At 51.3% G+C, this 16,176-nt stretch overlaps 8 protein-coding genes across 8 annotated transcripts; 4 read left to right on the forward strand and 4 right to left on the reverse strand.

Annotated features, from left to right (window-relative positions):
* Nucleotides 1–96: 96 nt before the first annotated feature.
* Nucleotides 97–1,280, forward strand: NFIA_058570 (rhomboid family protein; the record flags this gene model as incomplete). Its single annotated transcript, XM_001258402.1, has 2 exons — nucleotides 97–488; nucleotides 557–1,280. The coding sequence occupies 2 exons, from the start codon at nucleotides 97–99 to the stop codon at nucleotides 1,278–1,280; spliced, it is 1,116 nt and encodes a 371-aa protein (XP_001258403.1).
* Nucleotides 1,281–1,829: 549 nt separating this feature from the next.
* NFIA_058580 (mitochondrial 54S ribosomal protein mL61) lies at nucleotides 1,830–2,653 on the reverse strand (the record flags this gene model as incomplete). Its single annotated transcript, XM_001258403.1, has 2 exons — nucleotides 1,830–2,405; nucleotides 2,615–2,653. The coding sequence occupies 2 exons, from the start codon at nucleotides 2,651–2,653 to the stop codon at nucleotides 1,830–1,832; spliced, it is 615 nt and encodes a 204-aa protein (XP_001258404.1).
* A 776-nt stretch (nucleotides 2,654–3,429) lies between these two features.
* Nucleotides 3,430–7,005, forward strand: NFIA_058590 (leucine--tRNA ligase CDC60; the record flags this gene model as incomplete). The annotated part of the gene is made up of 4 exons (XM_001258404.1): nucleotides 3,430–3,504; nucleotides 3,584–6,087; nucleotides 6,142–6,340; nucleotides 6,400–7,005. 4 exons carry the CDS (start codon nucleotides 3,430–3,432, stop codon nucleotides 7,003–7,005), a joined length of 3,384 nt encoding a protein of 1,127 aa, XP_001258405.1.
* A 428-nt stretch (nucleotides 7,006–7,433) lies between these two features.
* On the reverse strand, nucleotides 7,434–9,468 carry NFIA_058600 (uncharacterized protein; the record flags this gene model as incomplete). Its single annotated transcript, XM_001258405.1, has 2 exons — nucleotides 7,434–8,935; nucleotides 8,994–9,468. The coding sequence occupies 2 exons, from the start codon at nucleotides 9,466–9,468 to the stop codon at nucleotides 7,434–7,436; spliced, it is 1,977 nt and encodes a 658-aa protein (XP_001258406.1).
* Nucleotides 9,469–9,795: 327 nt separating this feature from the next.
* On the reverse strand, nucleotides 9,796–10,725 carry NFIA_058610 (telomere maintenance SDE2 family protein; the record flags this gene model as incomplete). The annotated part of the gene is made up of 1 exon (XM_001258406.1): nucleotides 9,796–10,725. The coding sequence occupies one exon, from the start codon at nucleotides 10,723–10,725 to the stop codon at nucleotides 9,796–9,798; it is 930 nt and encodes a 309-aa protein (XP_001258407.1).
* A 417-nt stretch (nucleotides 10,726–11,142) lies between these two features.
* Nucleotides 11,143–11,912, forward strand: NFIA_058620 (40S ribosomal protein eS10; the record flags this gene model as incomplete). Its single annotated transcript, XM_001258407.1, has 5 exons — nucleotides 11,143–11,144; nucleotides 11,212–11,261; nucleotides 11,363–11,433; nucleotides 11,512–11,601; nucleotides 11,658–11,912. Coding segments are annotated over 5 exons (468 nt in total).
* A 376-nt stretch (nucleotides 11,913–12,288) lies between these two features.
* NFIA_058630 (M20 family metallo-hydrolase) lies at nucleotides 12,289–13,871 on the reverse strand (the record flags this gene model as incomplete). Its single annotated transcript, XM_001258408.1, has 3 exons — nucleotides 12,289–13,231; nucleotides 13,300–13,614; nucleotides 13,756–13,871. The coding sequence occupies 3 exons, from the start codon at nucleotides 13,869–13,871 to the stop codon at nucleotides 12,289–12,291; spliced, it is 1,374 nt and encodes a 457-aa protein (XP_001258409.1).
* A 1,140-nt stretch (nucleotides 13,872–15,011) lies between these two features.
* On the forward strand, nucleotides 15,012–16,030 carry NFIA_058640 (HIT family protein; the record flags this gene model as incomplete). Its single annotated transcript, XM_001258409.1, has 5 exons — nucleotides 15,012–15,051; nucleotides 15,179–15,261; nucleotides 15,438–15,506; nucleotides 15,691–15,783; nucleotides 15,923–16,030. 5 exons carry the CDS (start codon nucleotides 15,012–15,014, stop codon nucleotides 16,028–16,030), a joined length of 393 nt encoding a protein of 130 aa, XP_001258410.1.
* Nucleotides 16,031–16,176: the final 146 nt, after the last annotated feature.

A 16,176-nucleotide genomic window follows, 5' to 3' on the forward strand; every position in this document is an offset into this window, starting at 1 on the left:
TCCTACGTCTCCGACATCTCAAGATTCCTTGGGCTCTCGTCAACAGCCTGCGGTCTGCGCTCTAAATGAGCAGCCGTGAGTGCTCTCCTCGTCAAGATGCCGTACCGAATTAACATTCCTCCTGCGACTCGTACTTGTCTCGTCAGCCTCGTCACGCTCTCCTTGCTGTACAACATCGCCCGATGGCGACAAATTGACACGAGGGGGAAGACACCCACAGCGACACCTATTGTTCCCTACTTGACCCTTGTCCCATCGCAATTCTTCTTTTACCCATGGACCCTTCTTACGGCCACATTCGTGGAGCAGAATATCTTCACAGTACTCCTTAACGCCGCTACTCTGTTCTATGGTGGGAAATACCTGGAGCGCGCTTGGGGTTCCAGAGAGTTCGCGAAATTTATCGTCATTATCGCAGTCATTCCCAACCTGGTGGTAGCCCTGGTATACCTACTATGCGCCGCCATAGGGGCGAGCTCAGTGAGCGGGTACGAGATCTTCTCCCAGCACAGTTGCATAACCTCTTGCGCTCTATCTGCTGACTCCCATCTCTAAGCCTAACGCAAATATGTGGTGGCATCTCCATTCAGTCGTCCTTCCTCGTCGCCTTCAAACAACTCGTTCCCGAGCATACGGTCACCATCTTCAAAGGCCTGGTCAAGATGCGCGTAAAACATTTCCCCGCCCTGTTCCTGTTGCTCAATACCATTAGCGGTTTGGTTTTCGGAACGCAAGTCGCAGCGCTCCTCGCGTGGCTGGGACTGTTGGCCAGCTGGTCCTACCTGCGATTCTACAAGCGGCAGCCAGACCTCACGGGCACGTTGACAGACGGACAAGGAATCAAGGGTGATGCAAGCGAGACTTTCGCATTCGCTTGCCTCTTTCCGGACGTTATGCAGCCGCCAATCGCATTTGTTTCTGATCAGATCTATACGATCCTCGTGGCGCTCAAAATTTGCACGCCATTCTCGGAGGAAGACATTGCATCCGGGAACCAGCAAGTCCTCGCGAGAGGTGAGGCCGGTCTACCCAGCCTACTCAGCAACCAAAGAGGCGGAGGAATGCGTGGTATAGGCAAACGTGAAGAGGCTGAACGAAGACGGGCGCTGGCACTCAAAGCGTTGGACCAGAGGCTCCAAGCCGCCGCCGCAGGAAGAGTTCAATCCCAGTCGTCTACATTGAGTCAGCCCGGACCCAGCCACGCTCACCCCGCGACACCGACTGTCTCGACGGGACAGAGTATGCTGGGGGAAACGAGCTACACGCCTGATCATGCGTGAACCCTACATTCGTCGTTTTTATTACCACTCTGGAGATACCAATCTCTTACGAAACATTGATAACTCAAATTGGGGACAGATGAACTGTTATTAATCTCATCCGTCTACACTGTCACAAACGCTGGCTTCTGCGATTTCCGCCTATGTAGTGGAACCGGATTTTCACGGGAGGGACTAAAACGCTCTCTTCGAAGCTGCCGGGACCTCCCGTACTATGTTCTTGTTTATGTTGTCACTTGCTGTGATGAAATCTGCTATGATGTATATGGCGTGAAGTTGATATGCAACTGAGGTGACTTACGCGTCAGAGTCGCAAAAACTCTCATATCCGCATATTCAAGTCTTCCCAAGCATTCCCAGGACAGTTTTGTAAAAAGAGTGTTCCCAAAACTACAGGATCAGAAATAAAAGAAAGGCTATGTTACAATTGATCATGCCGATGTCGTTTTCCCACAGTCAGAACCCATGTCAAAAACAGAGCTATGTACCCAGAGACCTCAGAATGCGAAGAAGACATTCTCCAAAAACAAAACCCCAAATAACGATATCTTACGACTGCCTCAGTCTCTCCACCTCTCCTCTCGCCTCCTGTAACATCCGCTCTTGGTCCTTCTTCGCCTGGCGGATAGCAGTCACCCGCGCGCGGTCCTTATCCGACTGCTGACGCATCTGCTCCAGCTTCTTCAGCTCGGCCTCCTCCTCGGGAGTCGCCTGCAGCTCCTCCGCCCCCGTCATCATCTTAACTTTATTCCAGATCTCCTTGTAATCGAGGTTCTTGAGGTCAACGACAGCCGTCTTCTCTGTCTCTGATGGCGCAGGGGCGTACTTGTCTTCAACCTTGGAGGCGTTCAGCGCCGCTGCTTTGCTGGCTTGCTCGGCAAAGTATATTGTTAACGCGGCGGGTCCTTCCTGCTCATCGGTTTGCTTGACGGTCATCCGGACACCAGGGTTATAGTACTTGAGTCGAGGCAGGCAATTGCGCCAGAAATGTCGTGCGCCTTGGTGGCCGCCGTAGATCTTGCGGGCGTATGTGAGGTGCAGTCGGGTGATGGCGGGGAATTCTGCGGTTGCTTTTGAGGCAGCTGGGAGGATTGCAGCACCTGTTCCGACGCGGACGTTGAGGATCTGTACGATCGATTTGAGTTAGCGAATGGTATATTCGACCCACTGTATGGAAGGGAACGCGGCTGAGAGTAGAATTGAAACCAGCTCGCGATAGGAATGACAGCAGAACGGGTGATTCTAAGGTAATCTAGCGGATCATACCCTCTAGATATTCTATGTCAGCAAAATAATTCAATGAGCAGACAGAGTGAGGTGGCCGGTGAACGTACAGTCTTCAACTTCCGCATCCGCTTGAACAGGTTCACCATCTTGAGAGTTGTGGGAGCGCACAAGGACCGGGTCCTTGTGACAGGTGGGATGAAATGGAGAAATTGACAAGATCAATGATAAAACAACAATCAACTCTCAAATACTACTCCGTACCAGTGGGGACTGAAGGGAGTTCTGGCTCGAAGTTTAACTTGAATTTCTGGAAACACGGCGGAAAGAAAACGCTCCAATATATACTCACGTGACTTTTATAGATAGCCTACGGAGGATTTGATTGCAGTCTTGTTAAGCATGGATAGTCAATGTCAAGAAACTCTCACATAGTAGAAGAAGTTTCTCACTTATAGATCTCAATTGACACATATTAATCCATGCTTGCTCCTTGGTATCCTCGAGGCGTCTCTGCTTTTCACTCGGCCTCGTTCACAGGGAAGTTATGCCAGTGACTCAACGCAGAAACCCCAGCTTTTCCAACCATAATCGTAAATTACTTCACAAATTTTCGAGTAGGCTGCACAGGAACATTCACTTGTTTCATACGACTATACCGCTGTTACCTGTTTAGCCAGCATCAATATGAGCTGATGTTCTGACCTCCAAACTCCACCAAAAGCAGACAGATGGCACGTGCGCGATAAATACAGCTACTGTCACCGCCATTACATACGCCGTTTCGACTCACAAATGGCTGGCAAGAATTTCGTTCGATAGAGCCAAACCCCGCGGTGGATATATAGTAATTGACCTCCACAACCACGCCTCAGGGCTCTCCCATTTTCTGTTTGCATCACAGCAGACTTCAATATTGAGAGCCATGGCAGCCGCTGCTGCATCTGCTGCTGCGCTCGACCCGGGCAACAGCACCAAGAATACTCTTAAGCTCGAAAATGTTCGTACAACCTGTTACCCCTCCCCCTCATTGAGCGTTTCCAGGTGGATTTACAGCTAATTGCTTCTTATTGATCTAGACCGAGAAGAGAGACACTCTTATCGCCATCGAGAAGAAGTACCAGGCACAATGGAAAGAGAAAAAAGTGTTCGAAGTCGATGCCCCGTCTCTGTCGGAGGTTCCTCCCAGCACCATGTCTTCCGCAGAGCTTCGGGAGAAGTACCCAAAGTTCTTCGGAACCATGGCATACCCTTACATGAATGGTACTCTGCACGCTGGTCACAGTTTCACGGCCAGTAAAATTGAATTCATGACCGGCGTTGCCCGCATGGAGGGTAAGAGGGCTCTTTTCCCTCTCGGCTTCCACTGCACGGGTATGCCTATCAAGGCCTGCGCAGACAAGCTCGCCGATGAAGTCCAGAAGTTCGGCAAGAACTTTGAACGCTACAGTGAAGAGAGCGAGGAGCAGGACCCCACTGCAGTTGCAGCCCCTACGCAGGAAGTCAAGGCTGAGCAAGAGAAGTTCTCCGGAAAGAAGAGCAAGGCCGCTGCGAAGACCGTGAAGATGAAGTATCAGTTCCAGATCATGTTGGCCATCGGCTTGCCACTTGAGGAGATCCACAAGTTCGCCGATGCTAACCATTGGCTTCACCACTTCCCACCCCTTGCCATTCGCGACCTCGACAGCCTCGGTGCTAGAGTGGATTGGCGCAGGCAGTTCGTCACGACCGACGCTAATCCTTACTACGACTCTTTCGTGCGCTGGCAGATGAACCGCCTCCACGAGCTCGGCAAGATCCTGTACGGCAACCGCTATACTATCTATTCGCCGAAGGATGGCCAGCCTTGCATGGACCATGACCGCACGGAGGGTGAGGGAATCGGTCCGCAGGAATACACCGCGATGAAGTTGCAGGTGAAGGAGTGGGCCCCAGAAATTGCTGAGATGGTCAAGGGAAAGATCGAGGATGATGCCAAGGTTTACTTCGTGCCAGCCACTCTGCGTCCAGAGACAATGTACGGACAGACTTGCTGCTTCCTTGGTCCCAAGATCAAGTACGGACTTTTCAAGGCCAAGGAGAAGGAATACTACGTCGTGACCAAGAGAGCGGCCTGGAACATGGCCTTCCAGGGAATTTTCTTCGACAGCGAACACTTCCCCAAGACGCAGGACGAGCTGCCACTCGTCCTAGAAGCGCCTGGTTCCGCCTTTGTGGGTACCCTTGTTAACGCCCCGCTGTCGTTCCACACTGAGGGTGTGCGCATACTGCCTATGGAGGGTGTCTCTGCCACCAAGGGTACCGGCGTTGTTACATCAGTCCCCTCGGACAGCCCCGACGACTACGCTACTTTGGTCGATCTTGCCAAGAAGCCCGAATACTATGGCATCAAGAAGGAATGGGCCGAGCTGGAGATCTTCCCTCTCATCGAGACTCCGACATACGGTAACCTCACCGCCCCTGCGCTTGTCAAGAAGCTCAAGATCAACTCTCCCAAGGATGTCAACCAACTTGCACAGGCCAAGGAGCTGGCGTACGGCGAAGCCTACTACAAGGGTACTATGTTGGTTGGTGAGTTCAAGGGCGAGCCAGTGAGCGCCGCCAAAGAGAAGATCCGCAAGTCCCTTTACGAGAGCGGCGACGCCTTCCCCTTTGCTGATCCTATGGGTAAGGTTGTTAGCAGAAGTGGAGATGACTGTGTCGTTGCCTACCTTGGTCAGTGGTTCTTGAACTACGGAGAGAATGACGCCGAGTGGCAGCAAGAAACCTTGAAATATGTCGCCAACGACCTCAAAACGTACCTGCCCGAGACTAAGCACGGCTTCGAGAAGAACCTAACGTGGCTGAATCGATGGGCCTGTGCGAGAACCTATGGTCTGGGATCCAAGCTCCCATGGGACCCTAAGTTCCTTGTTGAGAGTTTGAGTGACAGTACCGTCTACATGGCCTACTATACCGTTGCTCACTACCTGCATGGCGACCGCTATGGTAACATGCCCGGTCCGCTGAATATCAAGCCGGAGCAGATGACTGATGAGGTCTGGGACTATATCTTCACGAGACGTGAGCTTAGCGACGAGCTCCTCTCAAAGAGCGGTATCAGCAAGGATGCACTGCTGAAGATGCGTAGAGAGTTCGAGTACTGGTACCCTCTGGATGTGAGAGTCTCTGGCAAGGACCTCATTCAAAACCATCTGACTTTCTTCCTTTACATTCACGTTGCGCTCTTCCCACGGGAATACTGGCCTCGCGGTGTCCGTGCAAACGGACACTTGCTCCTGAACGGAGACAAGATGAGCAAGAGCACGGGCAACTTCCTTACACTTAAAGATGCTGTCGAGAAGTTCGGTGCTGACGCCTCTCGTATTGCGTTCGCCGACGCTGGTGATGGAATCGAAGACGCCAACTTCGATGAGAATGTCGCAAACAGCAATATTCTCAGGCTCTTCACGCTCAAGGAGTGGATTGAGGAGACTGTCAAGGACAGCTCCCTGCGCACAGATTCGGAATACTCTTTCTGGGACAAGCTGTTCGATAATGAGATGAACAGCCTGGTTCGCGAGGCCATCAAGCACTACAAAAAGTGAGTTTCTGATGAGCCTACATGGTACACTTCCAATGGCTAACCCCATCTCAGTACCGATTTCAAGCTCGCCCTGAAATCCGCTCTCTTTGACCTGACCAACGCTCGTGACGTCTACCGTGAGGCCGCAGTTTCGGCTGGTGTCGGAATGCACCGTGACGTGGTCCTGCGCTATGTTGAACTCCAGGCTCTGATGATCTCTCCCATTGCGCCTCATTGGGCTGAATACATCTGGCTCGAGGTTCTGAACAAGGTTTGACCTCTACGTATCAAATGACCCTAAGGTAGCTTGACTAATTTTGTACCTCTTAGCCTGAGACAATCCATTATGCTCGCTTCCCGGAGGTCCCCGAGCCCTCCGTTGAGCTTTCGGCTGCCCTGAACTATGTTCGTTCCACCTCTTCTAGCATCACCTCGGCTGAGGCTGGATTCGTTAAGAAGCTTTCTAAGGGCAAGACGATGTTTTTCGACCCTCGCAAGCCCAAGAAGCTTACCATCTACGCCGCGAAGAAGTACCCTGCCTGGCAGGAGAAGTACATCGACCTTGTCCGGGAAGCATTCGATGCTGTCAGCCTCTCTATTGACGACAAGGAGCTGAACGCTAAGGTTGGCAAGCTCGGTGAGATGAAGAAGGCTATGCCTTTCGTTCAGACCCTGAAGACCCGCTTGATCAAGTCCAAGGAGGCTCCTGAGAACGTTTTCTCGCGGAAGCTTCCCTTCGATGAATTAGCTGTTCTGAAGGAGATGCTTGGTATCCTGAAGCGGACGACTGGTTGCAAGGAGATCGAGGTCATTGCTGTTGATGAAGGTGGCAAGACCGGTGAGGTGCTGGGCACTGGTGAGAAGAGAGAAGGTCTGTCGGCTGAAAATGCGGTTCCTGGTCAGCCCACCTTCGGCTTTACCAATATCGCTGAGTAGACATGGATGCAATATCCGTCTACTGTTATATTTGCCTTCGATTAGATATAGGCCGAGCTTCTACAGGCGGTTTCACGATCAATACAAATATTGACGATTTTCTTGCGAGTTCAAAAGCATTCCATTCTTTACAGAGGGATAGAATTTAGACCACCGACCCGTATAAGGCAAGAAAAGAACGAAGTCTACAGAAGCGTACCAGTACATCTCCAATCAATGATTTGCTGGAACAGCATGTAGGCCCTAATCAGAACCTAGGTAGTCTATATACATCGAGACCCAGTATATCGATGTACGATAATGGAGAGCAATGAACGATGCCATCTATGCCCATGAACACCAATCGCTATGCTATACTATACAAAACCGCCCAGCTGGCTTCATAGCATCCACGAAGCCAAGCCGGGATCGAACACATACCATACTAATTATCGGGATTGCTGCGCTCGTCTTTTCAGACCAACGTTCTGTCGTCCCCGGGAGGGTCTCTTGCGCTTATCAGCAGCGCGCTTCTCGGCGATGAAATTCCAACATTCGATCGGAGGCCGCGATCCGATATGCTGTCCGTTAGGACTGAAGACCTCAACTCGAGGCACGGAACGCGGGGACTCCGATTCCTCCGATTTTGAACCGGCTCGAATCTGCACGGTAAGCTCCACCCATCCACAACCTTCAATCAAGATGTCGGTCGACATCACTTTGTACGGCAGTCGAGGTACCGGTATACCATGGTCTTCTACTGCCTTGGCGATGGAGGTCGGCAGGTGCGAACGAGTCACATCCCACTTCAACTCGAAAATCCCGGCAGATGAGATCGAAGCAGTGGCTTCATCTCTCATAATCTGCTCGCCGGGATAAGGACGCTGACCTGCCTGCATCTCCACGGCCTTTTCTGTTCTGGTAACGTGGGCTTCAATTGGAACGAAACAGGCCGCCATCAGGACATGGTCGGGGTTTTCAGCCGTTATTCGGACGAGACCTCCTCCGAGAAGTAGCGATTGCCCGGGTTTCACCGTGAGGCGCTCAGGCTTCTTCCGTTTAGTCATGGTGAGATCGCGTTTGTGCTCGTCACGAACGTGGTTCAGTAGTTGACCGCGGTCGAGTCCAGGCAGGTCGATCATTTCGCCTTTGCCGTGGCCGAAGGGGATGCGGATCGGCGAGACAGTGGTACCTGGCACAGACGAGACAACGGGGAGGACAGGGTAGAGGTCTTCTCTAGGCGCCGGCGGCAGTATGCTGTCGGAACCCAATGAGACATCGTTGAGTTGGTTGATGTCCGACTCTACCGCCCGGCGGTCAACCAGTTCTGCAATCTTCTCCAGGTTCCTAGAATCCTTGGGGAAACAGGCTTCGATGAAGCTGCTCTTTCCGACATTGGCCTTGCCAACTACCCAAATACCTCCTCCATGCTCTCTGATATCCTCCTTCACTTGTTTAGTCCACCAGCCTCGATGAGCACTAATCATATGTACATTGCCCAACCGAAATTCTTCCGAGGACATTTTCAAAGCGTCTCGGAGAACCGATCGCACGTACTCCATCTTCGAGTCAACCTGTTCCTTGGTCGCGGTTAATAGATCGGAGCGCGTTATGACGAACGATATGGTTGGTAACTTCCTCCCCCACCGATACTTCTCGGTCGAGGCTCTTCGATTTTTCGAGCGTGGTTCTTGAATAGACAACGCATCGTAAATATTGTCGACAAGGGACATGGGAAAATCTGCTGCGTCAATGACGTGGTAAATACGGTTATCCCGGTGAGGCGACTCTTTCAAATATTCCTGGATTGAGTAAATGGTAGGCGTGGGTACGGAAACAGCTTTATTGTGGTGGATTAAGTCGTGACATCTGTCGCACACCTGTGCAGGGGCTCTCGATTTCTCCAAAAAATGGCTGGCAGTTGTCGTCGCTTCCTGGAGCATCGCTCCATCTGTATAAGAGAAGTTCATCAGTGCCGCCTTTGTCAACCGAGAGAAATCCCAACGTACGCTTAGCTTTTGGAATAGGTACTTCGGAATCGACTAGCTTGAGTATTGTGCTCGCTGCTTTCTCCGCTTCACTCCTCAAGTCAGTCTCTTCTTCTCTACCTTCAGGCCTGTCGTTTGCCGCTCGTTGTGACTCCGATATGAGCTTCCGAACATGTTTCCTAGTTTTGCCATAGTATCCCGGCTCGTTCGGCTCGACGGTTTGCGCATAGGCACCACATCCTGGGCAACAGACGGGCAGTACATCTTCAACAGGTTTGGAGGGCTGCGGACATGACTGAGTAGTGGTTGATAGATCGCGTAACTGGCTTCTGGCTAAAAGCTGGCTCGGGTGATGGTTGCCAAAGAGCTCCGCATGCGCAAAAAGCTTTCGCGGTGGTGATAGTAAAGAGAGGCGAAGGGTCAGAGCTGGTCGTCTTGACGGTATCTGACGGAATCCGACGGCTCTGGAATATGTGCACTTCAGACAGTGCGACATTATGGTGATGATTGTCTAAATGCACATGTTGCAAAAATGCAGGAGACGATCTCCGTATGCGATAAATAGATAAGCGTCGGCGGCCCGCCCAGATCTCCGGAAAAAAGTTTACTGTGGCAAACAGATTGTTTAGACATGGAACTACAAGCGAAGGTATAGCACCAAAACTATGGTAAGAAGAGGATTACGAGCATAGTATCCTGTAAAATCTGAATGCTCAAGTTCGGCGAAAACTACAAACAGTCCAAAGGCAAACACGCTGAAAACCCCTTGATCGTAGTAAACATGATAAGTTCGGAGAAACAATCGCAGTCGGACTTTGTAAAATCAAGCCTTTGCTTTTCCCTTGCCCTTTGGATCGTCGATTTGCTCGGTTTCTTCGTCTTCAGAATCACTCATGAACTCGTCGTCGTCATCAAATCCAATGAACTTCCGGGTCGGCGCTGACTTGACAGCCGGTTCTGACGGCGTGGGTACATCCGCCGCGTCTTGTTCTTCATCGCTCTCTTCCTCTGAGCTGTCCTGAGTCTCCTGTCCACTACCCTCACTAGCACTGGTGCTCGTGCTAGATCCGCCCAGGATCGTGTCGCGTAAGTTATCCGTCCACACTCCGTCCCTCATTGCTGCCAAGACAGCCTCCCTGGCCTTTTCGTTCATTTCCTCCTTGTCTTCCATCCACTGCCCATCAATTTTATGCTTTCCGCCACCGTTCTTCAATTCCTCCTGGCGCTTTTCTGCAGCCTCCACAACAGCCTGCCACCGGCGCCGACGCTCTTCCTTTTCTTTCCGATCCATCTCCGGTTTGACTGCGAGGTATTCGGCCAGAGCCTTGGCTTCGTTGACCGTGCGAATACGGCGACCGTCAAGGTTGCGACTGGAGCCATTGTCGTCCCCCTGATTGCGCTTCCGCTTGCTCGACATACGTCCACCAGCCGCACGAAGCTGGGAACCAAAACCACCTTTGCCTCCACGCAGGGGAACAGTCAACCGGAGGGGGAGGAGATTCGACGTTGTTGCAACTTCGCCATTGGAGGCGCCAAAGAGAGAAAGTAAACGTTCACATGATGGAACAAGTTGTTTGTTACTCGTTGTGGTCAAGACAGGGGACTGAAGCGGTATTGACGACGGTAAGTATGCGGAGACTCTGTCGGTAAGATCGGAGATTGTCGACGTTAATGGGAGGGAAAATGAGACTGTCGAAGGTAGTGAAAGTCCTGGGAAGGATGAAAGGAGTACGTTCACTGTTTGTGCTGCCATACTGGTCGTTGAGTATCCGACTGCCACTGAAATTAGTGTATTCGAATGATTATGCGGCTAGTCAATGCCGTTAGAGACGAGACTGCGCGGTCAAGTGTTCGAGATGTAAGTAGAGTGTGAGTTGACGTAGAGGAGGCGTTGAAGGTTGTCAAAAGCGGAGTTGAAGATAAGGGAAGATGACTAAGAAGTAGTGGCTGATGCCTGAGGCTGAAGAAGGCCATGGGGCGTACGATCATGTGATCTAAAGCATATCAGGCTAGCGCGCTGATCAGGGCCACAACCCTAACAGGCGTTCCCGAACAGGAAGCGTCGCACTTTTAACCTGGGCTGCCGCTCCACTTGATCACTTCCATCATATAAACCATTCTCCTCGCGTTGTCAGAGCGATTCCCCGAATAGCGCCTGGAACTCGCGACAATGTAGGTGCTACCTTTAGCTTCATGGCTTTCATGCATTGATTTCGCATTGGTACTAATGTTACTGCAGGCTTATCCCCAAGGAAGACCGCAAGAAGATCCACGAGTACCTCTTCCGCGGTATGTTGCCGTCGACTGCCAATCGTGCTGCTTTCGCAGCGCAGATTGGTTCGCTCAATTGACGACGAACTCTCACTGACTTGGTACTTCTTATTGAACAGAGGGTGTGCTCGTGGCCAAGAAGGACTTCAACCTTCCCAAGCATGGCGACATTGACACCAAGAACCTCTACGTGAGTCGACCCCATAACCGCTTGAGGAAAGTCGAAGATGATCAGTTGCGTCTGACATGTGTGTTTCTACTACTATAGGTGATCAAGGCCTGCCAGTCCCTGAACTCCCGCGGCTATGTCAAGACCCAGTTCTCGTGGCAGTACTACTACTACACCCTCACCCCCGAGGTAGGTTTACTGTCGACCACCAATGAGTTGACCCGCATCTGATTTCTTTCATCTAGGGTCTTGACTACCTCCGCGAGTGGCTCCACCTTCCCGCCGAGGTTGTTCCCGCTACCCACATCAAGCAGCAGCGTTCTCACGCTCCCCCTCGCGGCATGATGGGTGGTGAGGAGCGCGAGCGTCGCCCCCGTGCTCCCCGTGAGGGTGGCTACCGTCGCCGTGAGCAGGAGCCCAAGGAGGGTGGTGCCCCCGGCGAGTTCGCCCCCAGCTTCCGCGGTGGCTTCGGCCGTGGCCGTGGTGCCCCCGCTTCTTAAAGGAAGGTTGTTCGTCTCTCGGTCATCCAAGGGGTTCACGGATGCTGCAAGTGTGGCTTGAGTAGGCTTTAAAAGTCAGAAAAGGCTGCACCCCCGCTCATCCTATGTCAAAAATAGAACTACTCTTTCTATCTGGGGAATGAGGATTATGTACTGCCAATGCCTCTTGTTACGAACTAGTTAGGATTAATGGCAAAATCATCATGACTCAGTCCGATCAGTCTGTGCTAGTTGTAGATTTGTTGGTTTCTGGCTCATATAGCAGCACTTGAATTTGCACGCGGAAAGTGCTCAATAAACCCTGCCTTTGTCGATGAGGTCGGAGAGATCAATATGAACAGTTTGATTTCTTGATATCTTATGACAAGCACAATTCCTACGCAGAGAATCTCCTCCTGTCATATCGGATTACTGCCTGCAGAATGACTGATGCGCCTGTGGCACAGTCGTCTGCAGAGCAAAACTCCTCGGGATGATGGCTCAAACCGTCCTTGCAAGGCACAAAAATCATACTTGTGGGAACTCGTTTGGAGGTGAAAACACTGTCATGCCCTGCACCGCTCATGATAGTCCGCACAAGTGACTTGGGATCAGAGACACCAGCATCGGCAACGACGGCCTCTGCCGATTGTTGAACACATTCAATGCAGTCCGGGTGAAATTTCACCGCCGGGGAGTCGAAATCCATGGTCCACTCCACTCGACATGGCTTCCCAATACCCTTACCTTCCTCGGCTGCAATTGCGTCAAAATCCTTCCTCAATTCTGCTTCCACGACGGCGACTAATTCGGTCTCTGGCCCGCGAATGTCGAGGGAGAAGCTTACAAGCCCTGGCACGGTGTTGACACTACCAGGCTTCGCCTCGATAATACCAACACTTGCCAAACAACCGTGAGATGACGCAACTTCCCTAGCGCGAACCATCATGCGGGCAAAAGCGTACAGGGCATCGGCCCGGTGCTGGAAGGCTGTAGTACCAGTATGAGTGTCTCTACCGATGACGTTCAAGCGGTACCAGCGGTATGCCTGGACGGCAGTGACTACACCGACACGCTGGTTGGCAGACTCGAGATGTGGTCCCTGTTCGATGTGAAGTTCAAAGTGCGCTGCCATCGGCGTTTCTTTGTATGAGCATGGGACACTCCCAAGGTAGTTGATCTTTTTCAGGGCGGATTTCATTGTCTCTGGAGAGGAGGCTGCGGTAGGTAGTGAAGCCACCGTAGGAACTTCCTTGAGGTCATGGGCCCTCGAAAGAGGTATGCACTCCGCCCACACGCCGGAAGAAATCATGCTAACTGGGAATCGAGCACCCTCCTCGCTATGAAAATGTTACTATACTGTCTGCTGCAGGAATCTGCGCACCTCATTTTGGAAAACGGCTCTTACTTTGTCCAATTGACAACTCCTATACCTCCCTCTGTCTCGATTCCCTTCTCGTCAATGACCTTCAAAGCCTCAATGCCCGCAAGGACTCCGAGAATCCCGTCATATCGACCACCAGTCGGCTGAGTGTCCAGATGGCTGCCGATGAATGTGGCAGGCACATCCTTGCGACGACCCGGGCGTACAGCGAAGATATTGCCCATTTCATCGATAGTAATATTGCACTTCAGTGCCTTTGCCGTTTCGATAAACCAGTCCCTCACACTCTTGTCCTCCTCGGACAGGGCGAGACGCTGCATACCGGTATCTGTCGGTCCACTAAGCCAGACATCTGTCAGCACTGCCCCGGTTGAACTACACATGGGACCAGTATATCATGGCGGAGCTCCATTGTTTGCTCGCCAAGATTACGAACAGCACCGGCCCAGGTTAAGAAAGAATGCAGGGCGCCATGCTTACTCTCCCCATCGGATACCGTAGCCCCATTGACAGCTGTGATGAAGGTCTTTTGCAAGACGGTCCTTGTTTGCGCGTAACGCTGCGACCTGACTTTCGCTCAATTCCGTGGATAACATGGCTTGGCTCCTTGAGATCGAGAAAGACCGTTGAGATCGTATGAACGCAGATCTAACGGGATGTGATGGTACTCCTCGCTTGAAAGGTAGTTGGACAGCTGGTGAAGCTGCAAACTTAGAACTCCAAGCAAATGCCATGGCGCCTTTCAACGGAGGAACGACGACAATTTATCTACGAGTCCTCGGTATGAAGAATGGCCGCTTGATAGGGAAGCCCTGCGGAGAAAGCAGAGATAAGATGACTGCTCAGGGTGGGGTCAGGCCTATCAACGCGGGGCTCGGGGATCTCATCGAGTTCAATAGTCGTCAATTGGGTGATTTCGAGCCGTTAGAAGCGGACTTTTGCCCGTTCATCAGGATAGGTTTGCTTCTCCAACTCGGAAGATTTGGGGTAGCTGGGAAACCTACGGAGGGGACGGGGAACCTGCCTCGAACGGAGTAGTGAGTTACCCTCTAGATGCTTTGATAAAGTAGGAACAAAACTGGCTTGAGCGCGAGCATAGACTCATGACTTTCGCTTCGCTACCGCTTATCAATGTCAAGTCACGGTGAGCTTGAAAAGCAAGGGTCAAGAGTTGCACGTAGTCATTGACAAAGGCGGAGTAGGACTCGCAGTGGCTATAGCCACGGGACTTGCCAGTAAAAGAACACGCACTTTAAAATAGTTCCTGCACCTATTTGAGGCATACTCAGGGCTAAAATTCTATTTTAAAAAAGGACGCGACGATTTACGAAGGTATTAATTCAAAATCTACACAAAAATAAAAGTAACAAAATCGACAGCTATGTCGATGGAAAGGTCCAAAGATTGAGAAGAGGAGTATGTTGGGCAAGCCACGGCCATCTCTGGTAAAAGGCAAGAAATGGGTTCTGAGCTAGCTTGTCCCACTCCTCGGGAGAGTTTCCACAATTTAAAATATAACCCACCTCATACCACAGAAAGGGTCTCCGTTCGAATCCGGCCCTCTTCTCCCTTTTCTTTTCCTTTGGGTTCTTTTGACGTCGCGTACCCCGCACTCAACCCACCTGCCCGCATCTTGAACAGTTCATTGACTTCACGATTGATTATTGTCTGCTGTCAATCGGTACTCACTTAATTTACGTGTATAGCCATCTGCTCCATCCTCCATCGTCTACATAATGTCTTCCGCTGCCTGTATATTCTGCAAAATTATCAAGGGTGAGTCCTATCTCCTGCCGCCCAGCTTCCAGTGAGCTGTTGCGTCTCCAACTTTCACCAGAAAAGCTTGCGATGACGCCGTAGGCACTCCTGCTTGATGGGCGCTAAGCTTCTTTGTGAAACATAGGTGATATCCCTTCTTTGAAGCTCTTCGAGAGCGACAAGGTTTTCGCTTTCCTTGACATCCAGCCTCTCAGCCGTGGCCATGCGGTAAGTTCTGACACCTTTACGTTGCACCGCAGCATAACCTACCCGAGATATCAATCCTATACCCAGGGATATGATAACTTATACAGCTGTTTCGTATACATACCAGCGGGTCACACGCTGTTAATGTTGAGAAGAGCATAGTTCCGCTAACAGTAGGGCTGAATCGTCTGTAATAGCTCGTGATCCCCAAGTTCCACGGTGCGAAGCTCACCGATATCCCTGATGAAGACCTCAGGGAACTCCTGGTACGTGAAGAAAAAAGACACAAGCAGAATTTCGTGTCACCCGCCCTTCTATACCCTTTGCACATCCCTGAGGACCTTGGGGGATAAGGTCCACGGACTCTGAACCTTGTCCCCCGCAGGTTACAGGGTCCCTTCCTGATCTTATTCTCAATAGGAGGAGGCTGACAGGTGTTATCTCCGATAGCCCGTGGCCAAGCAGATTGCCAAAGCAAGCGGCGCAGAAGATTTCAATATCCTGCAGAACAACGGCCGCATTGCTCACCAAGTTGTCGACCATGTAAGAGACTGTTTTCTGGGCGTAGAAATGAAACACGGCGCTAATCCTTATTTCTATCTGATTAGGTCCACTTCCATATGGTGCGTCTTAGCATTCCTCCTAGTATATGGAGAAATGGTGCTAACCCGCACATTAACAGATTCCCAAGCCAAATGAGACAGAGGGTCTTGGTATTGGATGGCCGGCCCAGCCTACCGACATGGATAAGCTCAAGGCTCTGCATGAGGAAATCAAGTCCAAGATGTAAACCGACACATTCAGTCCAAAAGTTGCCGTCCTTGGCTCAATACAAGAAGTTAGCGTGGTCCTTCAGTCCCTGTCGAGCATTGACTGTGTCAGTACCAAAGCCGATTTCAAATCATCTCTTATACCATCCAGTAAGAAAGTTAAGAC

This window comes from Aspergillus fischeri, genomic scaffold (genome assembly GCF_000149645.3).
Source record: "Aspergillus fischeri NRRL 181 1099437636266 genomic scaffold, whole genome shotgun sequence".
Lineage (NCBI taxonomy): Eukaryota > Fungi > Ascomycota > Eurotiomycetes > Eurotiales > Aspergillaceae > Aspergillus > Aspergillus fischeri.